The sequence below is a fragment of the Heliangelus exortis genome, chromosome 16, assembly GCF_036169615.1.
Source record: "Heliangelus exortis chromosome 16, bHelExo1.hap1, whole genome shotgun sequence".
Classification (NCBI taxonomy): domain Eukaryota; kingdom Metazoa; phylum Chordata; class Aves; order Apodiformes; family Trochilidae; genus Heliangelus; species Heliangelus exortis.
In genome coordinates this window covers 2,722,917-2,743,086 of record NC_092437.1, presented here as the reverse complement: position 1 = coordinate 2,743,086, position 20,170 = coordinate 2,722,917, and the positions used below count along the sequence as shown (strand labels likewise).

At 54.4% G+C, this 20,170-nt stretch overlaps 1 protein-coding gene across 2 annotated transcripts in view; it reads left to right on the top strand.

Annotated features, from left to right (window-relative positions):
• ZNF512B (zinc finger protein 512B) overlaps positions 1-18,886 on the top strand; it is a 29,508-nt gene extending 10,622 nt beyond the window's left edge. Inside the window, exons 8-18 of one of the 2 annotated variants that reach the window (XM_071759997.1) lie at positions 254-388; positions 1,719-1,843; positions 3,686-3,778; positions 4,325-4,423; positions 4,590-4,877; positions 5,484-5,675; positions 11,247-11,348; positions 12,283-12,345; positions 14,547-14,645; positions 14,965-15,301; positions 18,778-18,886. In XM_071759997.1, the coding sequence (XP_071616098.1) occupies positions 254-388; positions 1,719-1,843; positions 3,686-3,778; positions 4,325-4,423; positions 4,590-4,877; positions 5,484-5,675; positions 11,247-11,348; positions 12,283-12,345; positions 14,547-14,645; positions 14,965-15,258 (1,490 nt within the window). In that variant the 3' untranslated portion in view covers positions 15,259-15,301; positions 18,778-18,886. Of the gene's footprint in view, positions 1-253; positions 389-1,718; positions 1,844-3,685; positions 3,779-4,324; positions 4,424-4,589; positions 4,878-5,483; positions 5,676-7,432; positions 7,739-11,246; positions 11,349-12,282; positions 12,346-14,546; positions 14,646-14,964; positions 15,302-18,777 lie in introns of those variants that run through there. The other variant, XM_071759996.1, reaches the window with a different exon arrangement.
• The last annotated feature ends 1,284 nt before the right edge of the window (positions 18,887-20,170 follow it).

The following is a 20,170-nucleotide window of genomic DNA, read 5'->3' as shown; positions in this document are numbered from 1 at the left end:
CCACCTTGCTTTGCCATGGTGTTTCCACAGTTCAAAAACTGCCTGGTTTGGAGGAAATTACTCTGTTCATAAACCACCATGAGCTGTTCTGGTAGTGCTTGTCATAATTATGGGCATGGTCCTACACATGGCAGCCTTGGCAGACCTACAGCCAGCCCAGTTTCCCTGGGGTAGAGGTAGAGATTATTTATCTGCTAAGTGTGAGTTGGTCTGAGGGTCTTAAAGCAAGTTCTGAATAAAAATCCTTTTACAGGTCTTGTCAAAGCAGAGGACAAGGCAAAAGCCCATCGAGCTAAGAAGTTAGAGGGGAACACCAACATGGAGGAGCTGAAAAAGAAACCTTCAGGAGCTGGTGTGAAGAAGGAGACAGCTGTGCATCTACCAGCAGGTGAGGCTGGTGGAGGTGAACACAGGCAAGCTGCTCAGTCCCATGGCTCCAAGTCCCCACCTTCACCCCCAGCCAGTGGTCCTTGCAACCCTCCTGGCCCAGCAGGCAGCTTGCTGGGTGAGTTTTTGAGCAGAAGCAGCACAAAATCAGGAGTAGGAGCATGCAGCTCCTGCCCTTGCAAGGTGTGGCACAGATGAGCAAACAGCCACCGACTTAAAATACTGCTGCAGCCACAAATAACATCCCCAAAGGGTTCCTCTCCATTCCCTTCACTGCCAGGACAGACTGCTGCAAGTGTTGGGAGTTGGCAGCCAAATCCTGGTTCCACCTGGCCTTGGTGTGACCACAGTTTGGGGCAGCAGCTGGGATGATGGCATTTTTCTGACATCATGAATGATGCCAGTGTGTAACTCTGGGCATGATGATGAGGATGATGTCCTCTCCGAGGTGCAGCAGGTTGCTGCCTTTCCCTGGGAGCTCTGACAGCAGGAGGAAGGCAGGATGTGTGAGATAAACACAGCTGCAATGCCTTGCACCAACTCAAAATTCAAATAAACCCTTCTCTGATCTCACAGCTCTGCAAAAGCATCCAAATAAACAGACTTGGTGGATTTTATTCAGACCGGGCTTCCCTTGCTGGAATCCCAGCACTGTTCTGCTGAGAACACGGTGTGAACCTGACCTGGGAGCAGCTTTTGGCCCCACATACCTCTTTATTTTGGGTGTTTTTTAAGCCAGTCATAGCCATTCAAATAAACAGAGGCCTGGAAGCCAGCACTCCCCTGGCTGCCTGTTGTCTGCTGGGAAGAGGAGTGCCAGGGAAGCTTTCCAGGCACACGTCCGGATGGAGCTGGGACACTCACCTTTGTTTCACTCCTATTAATTGTTTGGTTTGGCAGAGGGCAGTTATCCCACACAGGGCAAGATGAGGTGGCTGAGGGCATCATCATGGTTTAACCTCTGGGATGCAGGATACCAGGGGGGCTGGAAAGGCAAGTCTCCTTTTCCCAGTAAATGCCAGCGGGTCAGGTAACTTCTCATAAAGTAGCCCAGTTTGTTCAAGCAAAGCTCAGGCAGAGCTGCAGGTGCCTGCATGGTTTGTGCTAGGCTTGGGCTATGCCTGAGAGAGTATTTCTCTTTTTTTTTTTTTCCAACATCAGGAATGTTTCCCAATCCAGTGATTGGCAAGGTAGCAAAGCAAGGCTGACAACAGCCCTGTCCTCTGCTGAGCAGCCTGGGCAGGCTGTGGTCCCTGGGACAGGCTGTGGTCCCTGGGACAGGCTGTGGTCCCTGGGGCAGGTTCTGCTACATTTCTCCTCTCCCTCCCCAGCAAACCCTGAGGACCAGTGGCAGAGGGAGATCAGTGAGAAGGGAGAAGTTGCCTGTCCAACCTGCAGCGTTATTACCCGGAAAACTGTGGTGGGGCTGAAAAAGCACATGGACGTCTGCCAGAAAGTAAGGACTTGCTTTGTTCAATCCTACACCTCTGGGGTTTGGAGGGGAATGGAAATGTACGTGTACCACTCACAAGTACAACTCGGTGCTCCTAAAACCAGTCCTGGGCTGTGTTTGATAGAGCATTTGCTCATCCTCTTCAGAGAGCTGGCTGCCTCGCATCGATTCAGAGGGGTTTGGACACCCAATTCTCAGCTATTCCAAATCCCTTTGTGGGCTGGGCCCCTTGTCCCAGTGTCTCCAGCAGAGCTGGATATTTCTAGTAGCTAAACAAATAGTTTAAAGGCTGAAGAGATTGTTGGGGTTGTCTCTAATGGGGCCTCCTCCAGAGTGCTGGCTGTGGGATCTCGCTGTGCCCCATGCCTCGCGTCAGGCCAGATAAATTGTGGTTGAATGAGAGCACGTCCTGGGGAGACACCGAGCTGGGATGTGCTCAGCCAAGCTGTCAAGACACAGGAGTTCAGCAACAGTGCAGAGAAAAATCGTCTCTCAGCCACCATCCATCAGAGCAGAGGATTACATCTCCATCCCTCACCTGGCACGGGGCAGAGCCACAGAAATCCAACGTGGGATCGATGCCTCCCGCTTGGAAAATCTGTGGCTCAGCTTTGATTCCACATTTATTTTCTGTGAATGCCTCCTCAGGCTCAGTATTTACCCAGCAGTGGGAGGCTGCTCTCCCTTTCAAACCATGAGTACATCAATGCCAGGCAGAACCCTGCCTCCTCTGACGTCCCACTGGCTTTGGTGCAGTGGGGACCTGGGCCATCTCCTGTGCTTTGGAGCATCTCCCGGGCCAGGCAGGCTCCAACGTGCTGAGTGTGGCTCTGCTGGAGCAGCCAGGACTGTTTTCCTTGCTAGAAATGGCCCAGTGGCATGTTCTTGACTGGAAGAATGAACCCCAGATTAGCTGGAATTGGCATCCACAAGTCAAGGAGCTCTTAGCATCCACCTTGTTAGGATCAAGTGCTTGGGTCTGCACCAAGATGAACTGAGGGGAGCACAGGTACAAGTGAGCCATTCCCAGCTGGCTGCAGTGAGTTTATTCTCCATTTTCCCAGAACTCCAGGATGAGGAGGGATTTGCAGCTCCATCTTCATTCCTCTCCAGCTTCTAGTTCAGTCTTGAAGGGGAAGTGGTGAACCTGGAGCATCAGGCAGGCAGGAAGAGCAGGAATGGCCAGAGCCATCCAGGCATTGGCTCCCTCTGGAGACAACCTGTGTCTTGCTGCCTGGAGTCTTCACCTCCTGAGTCAATAAATTCTAGTACCTGCCCCAGCAAGGGTCATGATCTGCTTAGTGGCTTTGCAAGTTCCCCTGGTGGATTTAATGCATCCCCCTTGTCACTCAGGAGGCCACATCAGGTCACACAGCAGAGTGGTGGGAGCCAGGAAATACTCTGCTCTGATCATGTCCAGCAGTGCCTTAATTTCAAACAGCCCAGGCCCCCAGAAAGTGTGTGCTGTATGCCAGGATCTGTCAGAGCTAACAGGGCTGCAGAGCACAGGCCACAAACAGATTGGTAGATCAAAGCTGCTTCTCTTCCCTAAACCTTTAACAGGAAGACCAAGACACCAGGTCCAGATGTTTCCAGGCACTGGGGCTTTAAGTCTACATCCGAAATGGAAAGTTTTCCAAAAACTGGGGCATGTGTGGGTTTGGTAACAGTATCCTAGACAACAGAAAAAAGAACTCAGATCTGCTGACTGGGATTGGGATAGGGGACGGGGACACTGGGTCCTGCTGCAGCAACCCCTGGGCTTTATTGGTGGGCAGCAGCCCATCAGTCTGGAGAACAGACTGGTGCGTGGCCTCTGTGGTGACTTAATTCTGATTCCTTCAGCTGCAGGATGCCTTGAAGTGTCAGCACTGCAAAAAGCAGTTCAAGTCCAAAGCTGGGCTGAATTACCACACCATGGCTGAGCACGTCAGCAAGGTAAGGGGGCTGGGCTGCTCTTGGCTTGTTTCTTGATGCAGAAGATGAAGCTGTGGGCAGTCAGCTGGCCTCAGGCCTTGCACAGATCTCAAAATCCAATCTTCACCTCCCCACCATGTGTGTGAAAAGGAGCCACAACTTTTATCATGACTAAAATCTCTCGGGCAGCAATTTAGGTGGAGTTGTTATAATTCTGGTTGTGGGCATCCCCGAGATACCAGGGTGGGGCACAACCACATTTCTCCTGTCCTGTGCTTACTGGTTGTGTCTTGGCTTTTACCTGTGCATTTATCTCCTGCCTCTTGGTTTGACTGATCCATGCAGGAACTGCTCCTGGCTCTCCCAGCTGCCCTTTGGGTGCAGCCCCAGGAAAGGCAGGAGCAGACCTGGCCCATCACAGCAAACAGCAGTAAAAGCAGTGGGAGACTCAGCTCTGCTAAGGAGAGGTTCCTCCAGCCCAGGGCAGCAAGGCAGAGGTTTTAGCACTCACTCCTGGCACAGAGGACGTGAGCAAATGGTTGACACTGTCACTTCTGTCACTTCCAGCCTGTTCCTGTGGAAACCACTGGGCTTGGGGAGCAGGAGGAGCGGGAAAGGCTGCGGAAGGTGCTGAAGCAGATGGGAAAACTGAAATGCCCCAATGAGGTATGGGCACCATTCCTGCTTCTCCTTCTGTGGAAAGGTGGAAGGAGTGAGTCTCCATGCCATGTGGGGAGGATCTGTGGGACCTGGAGTGATGGGACCCCAACCACTTCGACCCCAGCACACAAAGCCCCAGCCCTGCCCCTAACCCTCCCCTCTATCTCCACAGGGATGTGTGGCCAACTTCTCCAGCCTGATGGGCTACCAGTACCACCAGAAGCGGTGTGGGAAGCAGCTGGCTGAGGGTGACAAGCCTGTCTTCAGCTGTCCCCACTGTGGCAAGAAGTACAAATCCAAGGCTGGCCACGACTACCACGTGCGGTCAGAACACGTGGCCTCGGTCAGCCCTCCGGACACCTCCACAGCCCAAGGAGAGGGGACAGACCCCCCCGGGGCTGACTGCAGATCTGCAGAGCCTGTGGACAGGACAGAGCTGGGCAAGGCTGGGCCAGGCAAGGCAGGTGCAGACGTTGAACTGGTGTTTTTTGGTTGTTTTTTCTCCCTCACAGCACCCCACGTGTGTGTTGTGTTGTGTCGGGGGTGTCCTTGGGAAAAGTGGGGAGCCAGGTTGATAGGGGTGGAATGGTTGGCAGGGTTCCCCTTTCCTGGTGCCTCTGGGGCTGTGCTTCAACCCAGCCTGGATCCATGCTCTGCAGGGTGAAAAGAAAACCCCAGCAAGCCAGCTGGGGTGGCAGAATCCATCCTTTTTCTGTGCTGTTGATCCCTCCTGGCAGTGCATCCCTCACTAATAACTCCCTAACTCTGATAAACAGAGACATTGATACACGTGGGGGAGCAAAAGGACACATGAGCCCCCCCCATGGCTGTCCACTGGGCTGGGGAAGCTTTGTCCCCAAATTCACTGCTGTCTCTGCAGCCCCCCAGACCCCATCCTGGAGCTGCAGAGCTCAGTGCTTCACCCCTGCCCTGACTCTCGGAGGAGCCCGAGGTGAATCCAGAGCTCACCCCCACAGAAGATTTTGAGAGGACCCCAAACCCCATCCTGGAGCTGGAGAGCTCAGTTCTTCACCCCTGCCTGACTCTGACTCTATCTCTGTTGCAGCCTCCAGAGGAGCCTGAGGTGAAGTCTGAGCCCATCCCCATGGAAGATTTTGAGAGGACCCCGAGCGGCCGCATCCGTCGGACGTCGGCCCAGGTTGCTGTGTTCCACCTGCAGGAGATAGCAGAGGATGAGCTGGCCAGGGACTGGACCAAGAGAAGGATGAAGGATGACCTGGTGCCTGAAACCAAGCGGGTGAGAGGGCTTTATTTCTCCTTTTTTTCTTCTTTTTGGTTTGCACCAGGAGCTCCCGGGATGCCTGAGGGCTGAGGGCTCGTGGTATCTCGTTTTCTGAGCATGACATCAATTAGTTGGGGTGGGAAATTTAGTGCTAGAGAGCCCACCCAGCACAGGCTGAGCCCCAGGCTTTGAGCAAGCCTGGCAGCTTTACCCTTTCCACTGCCAGGACTTAAATCTAGATGAAACAAAAGGTGATGCTTTGTGGGCAGCAGAGGGATCAGAGTCCAACCCAGAGAATGGTGTGGGAGGGAGGTGGTTCTGGTCCGTGGTCAGTGGTGAAACAGAGGTTGGCAGCCAAGAGGAGCACGTGGAGAGAGTGGAGGTGGGATCTGAAATCATCTCTCCTGCCCTGTCAGAGAGCAAAGATGCCCCAGGTGGAATTTTCTCCCTTGTCTGGCTCTTCATTAATTTCTGGGAGATGTTTTTCCAGAGGTTTTGAGCTTTGTGGAGACATCAGAGTAACAAGTTAAAGCAGACATCCCTCCTGGCTGTGGGAGGAGGTGATTTCTGCAAATGTCCCCAAGCTGAAATTCCCTCCAGGAGTGTTCTTTCTGGACTGTAAACAATGCAGGTGAAAAACCACCACAAAACCAAACTGGCATTTTCTTCTGGCATCCCAGTGAGGTTCCCAGTGCAGGGGGGGCTCCAGCCACGGTGCTGCTGTCTGGCTTGGAGCAGAGCTGTAAGTTTTAGGGCCAAATCTGTTGGAAAACCTTTTATTTCCCTGGTGATAGGTGTTGTCATTGGTTTCTTGATTACTTCAGCTGCAATGCATTTATAATGTCAAAAAATCAAGCTCAGAGTAGCTGTTTCATTTCAAATCCTGTGGGAGGAGAGGTACAGTGCTCTCCTCTGCCCCTTCCCAGCCTCAACGCTTCCATTCCTCATTTTCCTCCTTAAATTATTCCCCTTGCTCTTGACTTTGGGTGTTTTCTGCTTGAATTGAGGGAGCAGCCAGAAGTCCCAGGCCTGGACAAGGGGCCTGTCTGCAAACTGACTTACAAAGGCATCATAAAGGTCTTGGCTGCTGGCATAATTGCACCATGAAATGCTGCTTGTGGCAGCGGGGTTGTTTTTTATGAGATGTTTCTTGTGTTCAGAGCCTAATTGTTTAAGTTGAAGTTTTAAAGTTGAATTTGAGCCCCATCCCAGTGCTGGAAAAAAAAAAAACAAAACAAAAAGAATTGTTGGGAGGTTGGTGGCAGCAGGTTTGCCTCTAAGAGGAGCAAGGAGGGAGCTGGACCAGCTCCCAGGTGACAAAACAAGTTTCTTGGCCTGGAGGATGGGGACCTCGTGCTGCTTTCTTGTGCAGATGGATTTCAGAGGAGGTCAGGGTTGGGAGCTGTGAGTGTGCCTGGGGGAGAGTCTTGCAGTGACTGTCATGTTCCCCTGGCAACACTCTAACTCAGAATCTGTTTAGGCTATGACAGATTTTTTCTCGAGGAGTGATGCTGGCAGGAGGTGGGAGGCAGGTTCTGCCCTGGTGAGAGCTTGCTGACCTCAGCACACTTCCTGCAGCCTCAGGACTGCTCCAGGGTTACAAATTGCTTCAGTTTAGGGTGTGGAAAAAAAAAAAAACAACAAACCTATCAGCACCAAGGGAGGGGATGAGCCACCAGAGCAGCAGAAAGACAAACACCACTGAACCATGAGCAGGGCTGATGGTTCCCAGAAGAACCTCCACGCCATCTCCTCTTCTTCCCATGGTCCAGATCAAGCCTTCAGTGTATGCTGCTGGGCCCACAGAACCCCTCACTGGCTTGGACCTGGAGAGAGGTGAGGTTCCAGGGATTGGTGCCAGATTCCAACTGTTTCTACACCATCTCAGCAAAATTTGGGGATTTTGGAGGGACGGAACACTTGCCACCTCCTGTCTGTAACTACTGAGAGCTGGATGCACCTGGACTTACTCCATCCCCAAGCTCTCCAGTTAACCCACCACCATCCCAGCAGCCAACATGGATTCCAAAGGAGCCGATGGAGAAAGCCACCCCTCCTCTCCATCCCTTTTCCAGGCAGCAAAGCCCAGGGGCAGGCAAACCGACGGGATCCAGGGCTTTGCAGCCCCCCAGCAGGGACAGCCCTGCTGCATGCAGCCCATGACCTGGCCTCGTGGCCATGTGGCAACCAGTCCCAACTGGGGAGAGGGCCCGTTGGGTTTGGATCCTGTTGGTGGCCGTGGTGGGATGAATTTGCCTTCCCCCGAGAGGCCGGATTCCTTCGCACCAAAGCAATGGCATTAGAATAAAGGATTGCTGCTCCATCCCAGGGCCTGTGCTGCCTCCATCCCTCACTAACCAGATCCAGCAGTTCTAAATATACACTGGAGCCTGATTTTCTTGCTCGGATCTTTATTTGCCTCTGGGATAAGCTGAAACAGATGGGGTGTTTCACAACGGCCGCTTGCTGGGGATGTCAGATGGGGAAGGGCACCCCCCTGCTGCTTTTCTGGGAAAAAAAGAACAAAACAAAACAAAGAAAAAAACCTTTCTAGAAGCTCCGTGAAGATGATGCTGATCCTCCAACTCCCCTCTGGCCCTCACCGGGGCCGTTGCCTGCCCAGGAGGAGTTGGATGAAGAAGGAGCAGAAGGAGCAAGAGGTCCCAGCTCAGTGGTGGGGACGGGCAGTGGTGGGCTCTGGAAGCTGGAGGGGAAGCCCTCACCCATTTTGGAGGCTGGATTGAGAGGAAAAAACCTCCTGGAGCAGAGGGAAGAGGCATCCAGGAGGTGAGAGAGGAGAAGGCAGCATGGCAAGGCCCCAGCTTCATGGTGGGATGATTTCCTCCAAGTGTCAAGGTGCCACCAGCTCCTGCAGCCCAGGCAGCTCCCTTGGGAGGCTGCAGAACTTCTCTGGGGTGTGCAAGGGCACCCCATTTGCCTCCCCACAGCTGGGTGGGGGTCTGGGTGTTGCTGCAGGGTGGGGGGCAGCCACGTAGGCTGCAGATCCCCCTCGAGCAAAGGGCTGCCCTGGGCCAGTTTTGAAGCTAAAGGGGACAAGTCACCACCAGGCTTGAGATTTTAAGAAAAAACCCATCCTGGAAGCAGGATGAATTCCAGAGCAGCAGAGCTTGGCTCGGGTTTGTCCCCCAAAACAATGGCTCTGTGATCCAGGCAGGAGCCAGGCTGAGCCCTGTGGACTCGTGTCACTGATGGGCCAAACCAGATCCCACTTCCAGCTGCTGGCCCAGAGCTCAGCAAGGACAAATCCTTGGTCACAGCACTGGTGTGGTGTGACCCAACCACCCGGAGCCATCCATGGGACCCCCCCTTTCCCAGGTGTGTTTTAGCTTTGCCCCCCTGGCCTGCAGCATCCCCGGGTTCTGTGGGGACCTCGGCACCACTTCCAGGGGAGCTTTTTGGCCAGGGCTGAGGCAGCCTGCCTGGTTCTCATTTACTGTGATGTATTTTGGGGAAGGGGAGAGCTGTCTAGGGAGCAGAGAGGGTTGAAATATGAAAGTCAATTAAATAAAAGCAGTCAGTCAAAGAAAATAAGCCTTCCCACCCCAGCATCCTTTGACTGTTCAGAAGAGATGGGCTGCGGCCAAAACCCGTTGTAAGTCCTTTTAATGATTTGGCCATGAAGATTTTCACTTACAGGCTGTTTGAGGAAAATAAATGGAAAAAGAAAGAAAGGAAAAAAAAAAAAAAAAGAAAGAAAAAAAAAAAAAAGGAAGAAAATATTCCATGCCTGGGGCTGCCTCTTAATAGAGACATAAAGATGACTTTGACATTCCCAGAACCGCAGCGCCCTGGGAAGACATGGGATTTGGATGTTATTGTGCAGGGCTGCTGGAGGAGAGAGGGGAGGGGGCTCCTCTCCAAGCAGCAGAGTCCACATCTCTGAACATCCCCCCCTCCTCTCTTCCCCGGGGATCACACGGAGGGAGAGGTTGTTGCTGGGGCTGTGTGTGGTTACCGTTCATGTTTGCTCATTCATGGGATTGATTGGGTTTTAATTAAGGAGGCCATTTAGCATCCTGGCTCTCAGTATCCATGACAAAAAGGGACTCTTGTGTTCTCCCCTGGAGGTGGCATTGCCTTCCCCGGGCAGGGGACTGAGCTGGTGGTAGATGCACCATCCCAGGGCTTCAGAGAGCTCTGCTGGCATCTCCCCCAGCCTCCGAGCATGGGAGAAGAGCAGAGGGCTGGAGCTCAGGGGATTTTTCCACATCCATCCTCAGCAGCATTTATAGCATCGTTTCAAAAGATCCTTTTCCCATCGTGCTGAGCCCAGCTCTTCCCAGGCTTCCTCCTTCTCCGGCCGTGCCTTGCCACAGGGGCTCGTGGGTCACTTAAATTTGGGTGGAAAAAAGCAGTTTCTGAGCCCTCCACATCCCCAGCCCTCGGGTGGCAGCTCGGCTTTGGGGGCTGGGTTGGGATAAGCCTGTTCAGGGGAGCTGGCCAAAGGCAAATTCACAGCTTTATCAGGGAAAAAGTCACAGCTGGAGAAGAAATCCATCCAGCTGGAGCCTCCCTGCCATGCTGGAACCAGGAGCTCCAGGTCCTGGGGGGCACATTTTGAAAACAGGACCTGGGTTTGGAGCTCCCTGCAAGCACCTTGTGTCCCACAGACACCTCCCTCCAGCCATGCCCCATGCTCAGGGGTGCCCACAAAGAGCTTCACGTGTTGGGGTGCCACGTGTGAGCTCATTCAGGGCAAGTCTGGGACCTGCTCCTGCTCGGGGCAGGTTTGGGACCCAAGCAACACCCCCAGCCCCCATCCAAGCTGGTTGGGTGAGGAGCAGCGAGGCAGAAGGATGCCACAGCCTCCTTTGCTTGTGCTGAACATGCAGAAATGGAGTTGGGGAAGCTGGTCCCCGATGCTAAACCTCAAAGTGGCTAATAAAGCAGTAATTAAAAGCACTTGGGAAGAGCAGCCCTGCCAGAAGGAGAGGCAGAGACACAAGGGCCTTTCATTGTTGGAGGGGTTGTGCCCGTTCATGGGTGGAAGGCAGCCGTGGAGGCTCTTGGCATCCATCCCCTCTGCCCAGTGTGCAGGGTTGTTTATTCTCCTGGTTATGAAACACAGCAGAAAGGACACACCAACACACTGCACCAAAAATGCCCGTTCCTGGACCCAGGAGTTTCCCCTCTCCCATTTGCCAGCCCCCCATGGAGGTGGTTGTGGTGCTGAGGGTCCAGCCCAGCTCCAGCCCGAGGCCACCCCTCAGCCCTGCTCTCCTTTTAAACTGCATTAAAATAAAAAATAAGGAAACCCAGCAAGGCAGGAACCAAAATTCTGAGACCCAAGGTAAAATGAATCAGACTTGGGGGTTCTTATTGTCATGGGGAGGGATTTTGTGGGGAAGGGGAAGTGTGGCCAGAGGTGTCCTAGCAGCAGGCAGAGCCACCCCACTGCTGTGCCATGCCTGGGGGGAGATGACATCTCCAGGGAAAGCTTCTCAACTAGTTTTCATCCCTGATTTGCTTCTCCCAGGGGGGACAAAACCCATGTGAAGAGCAAGGACTCCACCAAGGACCAGACTGGTGTGTGCTGCTCTGCTAATCATCTTCTATTGTTTGCAGCTCAATTACACCCGGCCGGGGCTTCCAAAGCTTAATCCGAGGCTGCTGGAAAACTGGAAGAATGAAGTGAAGGAGAAAGGCCACATCAACTGTCCCAACAATGTAAGAACCTTCCGAGTTCTTCTCCAGGCTGGCTGGGAGCAGAGGGGAGGTTTGGGGCAGAAACCCACCAAAGCCAGGCTCTTGTTGGGCACTGATGCTCAGACCCCTGTTTCACCTCCTGTCCCTGGTGTTGCTGCCGTGCCTGGTTAAGGTCTGTCCCACCTTTGGGACCCCCTGATGCTCTTGATGCTTGGGGACAAGGCCACCTTCTCCCCAGTTCCCCTTGGGCTGGTGGTTCAGCATTTCCCAGTTTGGGCTCTGGAGCTCCCAGGATCCGGATGGGCACAGGGTGCTCAAGAACCTTTTTATTTTTTTATGCAGAGAACTTGCTTTTCCCAAGGCAAACCCCTCCATGTTTTTACACCCTGGGACAGGCAGAGACCTCGGGGGCACGGTGCATGTGCTTCATCTTGCTGTGAAAGGCAGCTTGGGCTGGAGGTGAACTCCACCCTGGTGCTGGGTCATTGATTTATCATGTGAAAGGAAGCCTGGCTAATGGGAGTTTGGAGCAGGGCTGGTACCAGAGGGCTGGGGGAGACACACTGGCTAATTAATGTCATACACAGCCACTTCTGAAAAGAGGTTGCTCAGAAACTGGTCATGCTGCTGCCTGGGTGATTTCTCTTCTCCATGAAACATCTGCTGTGGCTCCAGGAACTCCTGTAGCCCAGCAGGACCTCCTGACTGCTCACAAACGTCCCTTTGCCACAGAGACATTTAGGGGAGACCATTTTTCAACCCGTGTCAGAGGGCTGTGGCCACATGACTCCCATTAGCACTAATAGGAAACGTGTGACCAGAGCCCTCTGCATTAACCTCAAGCTGCTCAGCCTGGACCTTGCTGGCACAGCAGCCTCCTGGCCCCAGCAGGGAGGAAGGCACAGAGACCAAGGGGGGGTTGTTGTGGCCAACTCTTCTTGCTTTCTTCCCACAGTGCTGTGAAGCCATCTACTCCAGTGTCTCGGGGCTGAAAGCTCACCTGGCCAACTGCAACAAGGTAGGTGCCTCTGGGCACAGCTTCAGCCCAAGGTTTTCAGCCCAAGGTTTTCTCCCTTTGGATGATTGGGAGGCAGCAGGCCAAGGGATAATGGCACAGGTTGAAATTGTTGTGCTGGTTGAGCTGTGCTGCCCGTGGAGTTGTAGCTTCTCAGCCCCTTGTCACGCAGTCCCAGACCAGACACTCACCCTCAGCACTGACCTCCTGGTCAGGATCAAACCCACAGCCAGGGGCAGGTGAAGGTGGAGAGGCCTGAGCTGGGGGGATGTGATGGGATTTTGCTTCCAGCCCAGCTTTGGAAGAGAGGTCTGCAACAGAACCATCTCACCCCAGTGCTCAGACCTCCAGCACACCAGAGGTGTCAGGGGACTGAGCTCCCCTGCCTTGCATCCTCCCCCCTTGGCACCCCCATCCTGCACCAGCCCCTGCCCAGCTCGACTCCTGTAGCCCCCAAGTTGGCCACAAGCCCTTGGCCACCCAGCCTGGCCAGCACCTCCCACACAGCCACCTCGGAGCCAGGAGCTGGGCATTGAAAGCTGAACAGTTCTCCAGCCAGGTGGGAATCTGGAGTCTTTCTCCATTGATTTGGGCAGCCCTGCAGGGGCTCTGGAAGCCCAGCCAGAGGTGTGTTGGTGTGATACCTCCTGGGGATAGAGCTGAGGCTGGGAGAAGGGTTTGGTCTGTGCTGAGACCAGTGCCCAGCAAGCCTGCTGGCTGCAGTGAGCTCTGGTGTCCTGCAGACACCACGGGGGAGGGATTGGGAGCTCAGTGTAGGTCCCTCCAACTGGAGCTGAGGAAGAGCTGGTAAAGCTTTATACCCTGAAACACTTCCAGCTGCAGCTTCCATTGAATCCAGCTTCCAGGAGGCAGCTCCAGTACAGACCCCGTGGTTATTAAAAACACAAACTCCTGCACTCCTCCAAATCCTGCTGGAACTTCAGCCCCTAATGAGATCATTTAGCAAATGGGCTGCAGAGATCCGGCAGGAGAAGCTGGGTTGCTGCAGGATAAAAGTGCAAACACAGGAGAGCAAGGCAGTCCCTTTGTAAGGCTGAAGCACTGGGCAGCCCCCCAGCAAACACTTTCCCAGAGAAAATGGAGCTGTTCTGGGGCTGGTTCTGTGCACAGAAAGCAGCCAGGCGTTTGCACAAGGATTTTTTTTTAACTTCAGAGCTGAACCCCCCAGATCTGGCAAGTCCAGTGCAGCTGGGGCTGGGTGTTCGGGGTCAGCACAGGGGGAGTTTGCTGCCTCCTGTCAGCAGGACTCTTCCCCCTTGCAGTGGATTTATTTTGGCAATGGATACGTGCACCAAATTACCAAATTTGGGGTAAATCACAGCCCCTCTGGAGCTGGGCTGTGTTTTCTGCTGTAAAACCCCACAGGATGGGTTTGGAATGCATCAGGCCCCACTGAGAGCAGAGGATTCTCCATTCTCCACGGGGGATTGAGGCACTGAGGTGGTTTTTGTTGGAGTATTTCTGAAGCGGGGCCAGGGCTGCCTGTGTCCTGCCTCTCCCTAAAATGGAAGACCTGTCCAGCTCCAGGTTTTTTCCATCACAGAGCCCACGATGGAGAAATTCCCAGGGAGCACATATATATATATATTGCCACGAGGGACTCATCCATAAACCCCTCATCAGTAGAGAGCACGTTATCTCCCCTGTGCTGTGAGCTGCTGCTCAGCCAGGACATCACTCATCCCAACAGCAATCCCACAGCCACTGCCTCTCTTTGGCAGCTTAAAATGAAAATTAGGTGAGTCTGCTGGACACAAATTAGGTGGTGCTTCAGTCCCAGGAGATCAGAGATTTGCTGGCAGGGAGGGAACGGGGCAGCTGGTGCCCCTCTGGGGACACACAGTGTGCTGGTGATAACAGAACAACCAGTGCTGGGCTTGCAGAGGCAGCAGAACCTGCAGCTCACTGCCCTGGTGGGACCTCCTCAAGCTGGTGGGACCTCCTCAAGCTGGTGGGACCTGCAGATGCTTTGGTGGAGCTGCTGGGTCAGCACCACCACCACGGCACAAAATTCAGAGCAGAAGATGCTGTTGCGAGCTCCCGGCCGAGCTGCTGTTGTGGAAATGAGCATTTATTTTCTGTTGCTTCTAAGTTGAAGTATCACCTTCTCTTGGTGGGATGGGGGAGGGATGGCTCCAGCCCTCTGGGGTGTTTCTGGCTCTGGAGGATGCTCTGTCTTGCAGGGGGATCACTCGGTGGGCAAGTACCGCTGCCTCCTGTGCCAGAAGGAGTTCAGCTCCGAGAGTGGGGTCAAGTACCACATCATCAAGGCTCACTCAGAGGTAAGGAAAGGCTTGGGGCTTATCCCTGCTCCAGCACATCCATCCTTGGGCTCCATCCATCCATCCTTGGGCTCCATCCATCCATCCCTCCATCCATCAATCCCTCCATCCATCAATCCCTCCATCCATCCATCGCCAGCAGCATCAGCAGTGCTGGGACAGCCTGAGGGTCACTTTCCTGTCCCCCTTTTGGGTCCTCAGCACCCCCAGGTTGGTTTCTTGTCCTCGGGGAGGTGATGCCAGCAGGGTGTGGGGTGGTCTGGGCTTGGTGAGGTGATGCAGGGACTGCCACTAACCCCAGTGTCACCCCATAATGCAGAACTGGTTCCGAACCTCGGCAGAGACCAGCCGGAAAAAGAAAAGCAGGGAACAGCTTTCTGCCAGCAAAGAGGAGAAAAAGAAAAGCACAAACGGGAAGAAAAGAGGGAGGAAACCTAAGGAGAGGCTTCCAGAAACGTTCCCGAAGGGCAGAGAGGGCGTGACAGCAAAGACTAATCATAAGAAAACCCTCGAGCACTGGGAAGGCTCCCGAGGGAGCCCTGGCGGGGACGATCGTGTCCCCAAGGCCCCGAGCCAGAGGAAGGGAGGAGCCAGCAAGGTGCCCGAGAAATGAGCAGCTCAGAGACTTGTCTGCAAGGATTCGTTTACAGCCCAGGGTAACAGGGTGGGGGGTGGGGGGGGGTGTCTCTCCCAGTTTTCTGTTCCCCTTTGTCCCACCTTCCCCCTGCCCCTCCTCCCCCGTCTCCCCCCACTCACCCCCTTTTTACAAAAAAAAAAAAGAAAAAAAAAAAAAAAAAGACAGAAAATACCAATTAACCACTTCAAACAAGTCACCGACCTTGTTTCACACTGGAAAACAAAACAGGATCAAGCAAGCTGGACCCTTCCCACCCTCTGCCCCTGTACATACCCCTCAGCCCGGCGGGACCCCCCCCCCCATCCCACATCCCACCCTCCCTGTGCCCCTCACTCCCTTTCTGCCTCCCTGCGCCCACCTGGGGACTCTTGAGTGAAAGAAAAGTGCAATAGGGGGGGTGGGGGGGGCCGTGGAAGGGGCTTCTCTGCAGCTGCCTGCTGGGGGGGGGGATGCCCCCCTGTCCCGGTGCCTCTGATGGGCTCCAACCCCCACCCCCCTGCTCCATCCCTGCTCCCAGGATGGTGCTTCCAAAGATGTTTGAGCCAGCGGGCAGGGTCTGGCAGTGAACCCTGTGGGGGGGGTCTGGGTGGGGGGGTTTGGGCTTGGGAGGAGAGGAAGGGAAAGGTTTGGGGCAGGGATTGTGGTGGCCGTGGGGGGATTGTGGCTGCGGGAGGTGTGAGCACCCCTGGAAGGTGATGGGAGAAGAGGGGAGGTGCTGTAGGATGAGTCAGGTCGGAGGGATTCACTGGAAGTTGTGGGAATGTTGGGGTGTGATGGGAGCAGCCGTGTCCTGGGGGCAGTGCCAGGGACAGGGTGAGCTGCTGGAGCTGCCTGACCCGTGTGGGACCCTCCCAGGGCTCATTCCAGGTCCCCATCCTGCCTCATCCCAAAGGTGCTGATTGCCCAAGGGGAAGGAATGGCACTGGGGTCCTGCAGGAGGTGTGTGACGGGGACAGGGGGACAGCAGCAAGTGACAATCATGGGTCCTGCTTTCAGGCATCTGGGGGCTGGGACCTGCTGTGGGGTCTGTCCTGGCTTCCTCGAGGTGCACCCAGGTTCCTGACTGTCTTGCTTGGATTCAGGGCCCCCCAGCACAAGGCACTGCCCATTCCTTGTTCTCTTTTTTTGGCTTTTCCTTCCATCTGCACCACCACCACTTTGCTCCAGCCTGGAGAGATCCATCCCCGGAGCAGGACACGTCTGACTCCAGACAAAAACCAGGCTACCTCGGTCCTTGGGATAAGGGGCAAGTTCTCTCTCAATAAGAGAACAGAAAACCTTAATTTGATTTTTTTTTTCCACCCCCCTTGCCCTGTACAGAGCCAGGAAGGTGGCGTTGAAGGGGGTGGGGGAGGAGGAGAGCTTTTGCTTTTATTTAAATCAATTAAAACCTCAACCCTCACTTTCCCTCTCAGCTTTTCAGCCCCCACCACAGCCTGGGGATTGCTCCCTGCTCCCAGGAGCTGCTCATTAATTAATGTCCTTCTCTGCTGGCAGGTTATTAGGGACAGGGCAGAGGGGAGGGGACAGGGGGGGGTCTGGTGGCATCTCTGAGCATCCAGTGCCCTGTCCATGACTCCTGGGAGCTGGATGCCACCACGGCACAGCCCAGCAGGGTGCAGGAACCCTCTGGAGCTCTGCTGGGTGCTCCAGGCTTCGAAGCAATTAGTGAGAAAGCTTAATTAGCTTGGGTTTCATCCCCTCTTTAAATCCTGACACCCCCCCCCAGCCCCACCCCGGGGAAAGGAGAGGAGGTGAAGAGCTGTAGGACCTGCAGGCTTGGTCTCTGTCAGGATGGGGACATGGGGACACTGTCCTGGGGGGGTGGCATTTTGCTGTGCTGAGCTGGAGGGATGGTTCCAGCTGGTCTGTGCCCCTGGGATGAAGCAGTAACTGCTGGGAGGGTGGGTGAGGAGGGACCCCCAGACCCCTGCAAGGTGCTTGGGCGATGTTTGGGGGGCACAGGGTGGCTCTCAGGGGGGTTGGGCATGGGTGGGACAGGGACAGTGGGCAGAGCTGGGGATCTGGCATGGGGTTTGGCACTGAAATGTCTGCAGAGGGAGCTGCTGGGTCCCCAAATCCTCTCCCAGCACAGGAAAAAGCCACCAGCAAAGCTTCTGGCCCGAGGAACGGGCCCTGGGTGGTCCCAGCTGCTGGGCTGGAGGTTGTAAAACCCCTCTGCTCCCCTCGGGGACAGCACTGGGCTCAGTTCTCACTGACTCGCAATTAATTGGCCCCTCGGTGATTAATTGCTGGAGGAATATCCTGGAGCAGCAGCTTGGCCAGGAGGGGGGGGTCTGGGGAAGGTCTGGGGTCTCAGGGTGGGCAGTGGGGACCCAGTGCTGGGCTTGTCCCCATCACCCTTGGAGCTGGGGGAGGCTCCTCAGAGCCCCTTGGCCAAGTGGGAAATTGAATGAAAAAGCAAAATCTTCGAGATTTTTTATTTTCCCTTAAAAGGTGGGTTGGTTTTTGGGCTTTTTTTTTTTTTTCCCCCCCCAGTAGTCCTCACCCAAATGGAACTCTGTTCTCCCACCCTCCCCTTCTCCATGAGACATCCTTTGCTCTCCTGCTTGTCCAGGGAAGGCTCTGGAGCAGCACCAGGAATCCAGGGCAGGCAGGGATCAGCCCCCCAAGTCCTGTCCCCTGCCCCCCCTGTGCTGTCCAGGGCCCTGAGCCATGGGGTCGTCCCCTCCAGCAGTGGGGGATGCTGACCCACAGCCCCAGGAAGGGTTTGGGGGTGCTGGGGACAGGGGTGTCCCCTTCTGTCCCCACTCAGAGCTCAGGGGGTCCCTTACAGGAAGCAAAGGGGGGGGGCTCAGAGCGTGGCAGGGGCTGCAGGACAGCTCCAGCACCCTGGGGACCAGGACACCCCCCAAGGAAGGGGAAAAACCTCCCCAAAAGCTGCAAGCACAGGGCAGGAGACCCCCCCCAGGGATACAGTGTGCTGGTGGGGTCAGCTGTGGCACAAGGGCACTGTCACCCCCCCCCAGGGTGGCATTGTCACCCCCAAGGAGGTACTGTCACCCCCCTCCCCCCCCAGGCAGGGAGCAAGGGCTGAGTCCAGCTGCATGGAGCTGCCCCCACCTGAACTTTGGGAGTGTTTTGTTCTTTTCTTTCTCTCCTGGTGCCACCCACCCCATGGCAGACCCCAATGTTTCTCGTCGATGCCAGTTATTAGTGCATAAGTGTATTTTGGGGGAAAAAAAAAAATTAATAATAATAATAATAATAATTAAAAAAAAAAACCACAAGAAAACAAGAAAATGGAAAAAAAAAATTAAAAAAAAGGAAAAAAAAATTTTCAATTTATCACTTGTAACCATATATATAAATATATAAATATATATATTAAAAAGTGTTTATTTGCAAAAAATGAAATTGTTTTAACAGTAAACTATCTTATAATAAACTCCCGATTTGTGACGATTTTTTTTTTCTTTTTTTCCTTTTTTTTTTTTTTTTTTTTTTTTTTGTTAATCATTGACAAATCCTCAGTTGGAGAGTACTGTAACAGCAGCTCTGCCCGCCCAGCCCCGGAGGGGTAACTGATGTACTGTATGTATTAAAAACAGCTGTATCAAATAAATGTTTATTGATTTTTTTATTCTTACTATTACCATCGTTATTTGGCCGTTCAGTTGGAGGGAGGACTCGACCTCGGGATCCACTGGATTTTGGGTGGCTGCTGGTGGCCAAGGAATCCTCCTGGAATGGGAGGAGCTCGTGGTCTCCAGCCCAGCAGTGTCCCCAAAATTGGGGCTGCTGGGTGAGGACACCCACCCCAAAACTCAGCATCACCCACCCCAAAACTCAGCATCACTCATCCTAAAGCTCAGCAACCCCCACCCTAAAGCTCAGCATCACCCACCCCAAAACTCAGCACACCCATCCTAAAGCTCAGCATCCCCCACCCCAAAGCAAAGCATCCCCCACCCCAAAACTCAGCATCCCCCACCCTAAAGCTCAGCATCACCCACCCCAAAACTCAGCACACCCACCCCAAAACTCAGCACCCCTCACCCCAAAGCTCAGCATCCCCCACCCCAAAACTCAGCACACCCATCCTAAAGCTCAGCACCCCCCACCCCAAAGCAAAGCATCCCCCACCCCAAAGCTCAGCATCCCCCATCCTAAAGCTCAGCATCCCCCATCCTAAAGCTCAGCATCACCCACCCCAAAACTCAGCACACCTATCCTAAAGCTCAGCACCCCCACCCCAAAACTCAGCACCCCCCACCCCAAAGCTCAGCATCCCCCACCCCAAAACTCAGCACACTCACCCTAAAGCTCAGCACCCCCACCCCAAAGCAAAGCATCCCCCACCCCAAAGCTCAGCACTCCCCACCCACCCCTTTTCCCAGCCCCCTGGCCCTTGAAATCCCCCTAAATCTGCCCCCACCCATCAGCAGCACCCTTCATCTCCCAGCCCTGGGAGCCACCCCCAGCTCAGGACCCTCTGCTCCCTGGGGAGCTCTGGGCCACCCCCGCGTGGGAAAAAATCCTCTGCTGCTTCCTAATGTCTTTTTTTTTTTTTTTTTTTTTTTTTTTTTTTTTTTTTTTTTGGCACTGAACCCAAAAAAAAAAAAAAAAAAAAAAACAAACAAGGCAGATTTCGGCCCATCTCCCCAGAGCTGATTTCACTCTGCCTTTTCCAACAACCTCAGCTCCCCGAGGGGGTGATGGGGACCCCAGGCAGTGGGGCTCACCCTGGACCCCCCCCCCAAACATGTGGCACCATAAACCTAAACCCAGGGCCACCCAAATCCCTGCTGCCCCCCGGGCTCTGCTGGCAGCAAGGGGGGAGCTGTGGGGTGCTGTGTGCTGTGGCTGCCCCACAGCACCAGGCAGAGCCCCACAGCACCCATCCATACCCCACAGCACCCACCTG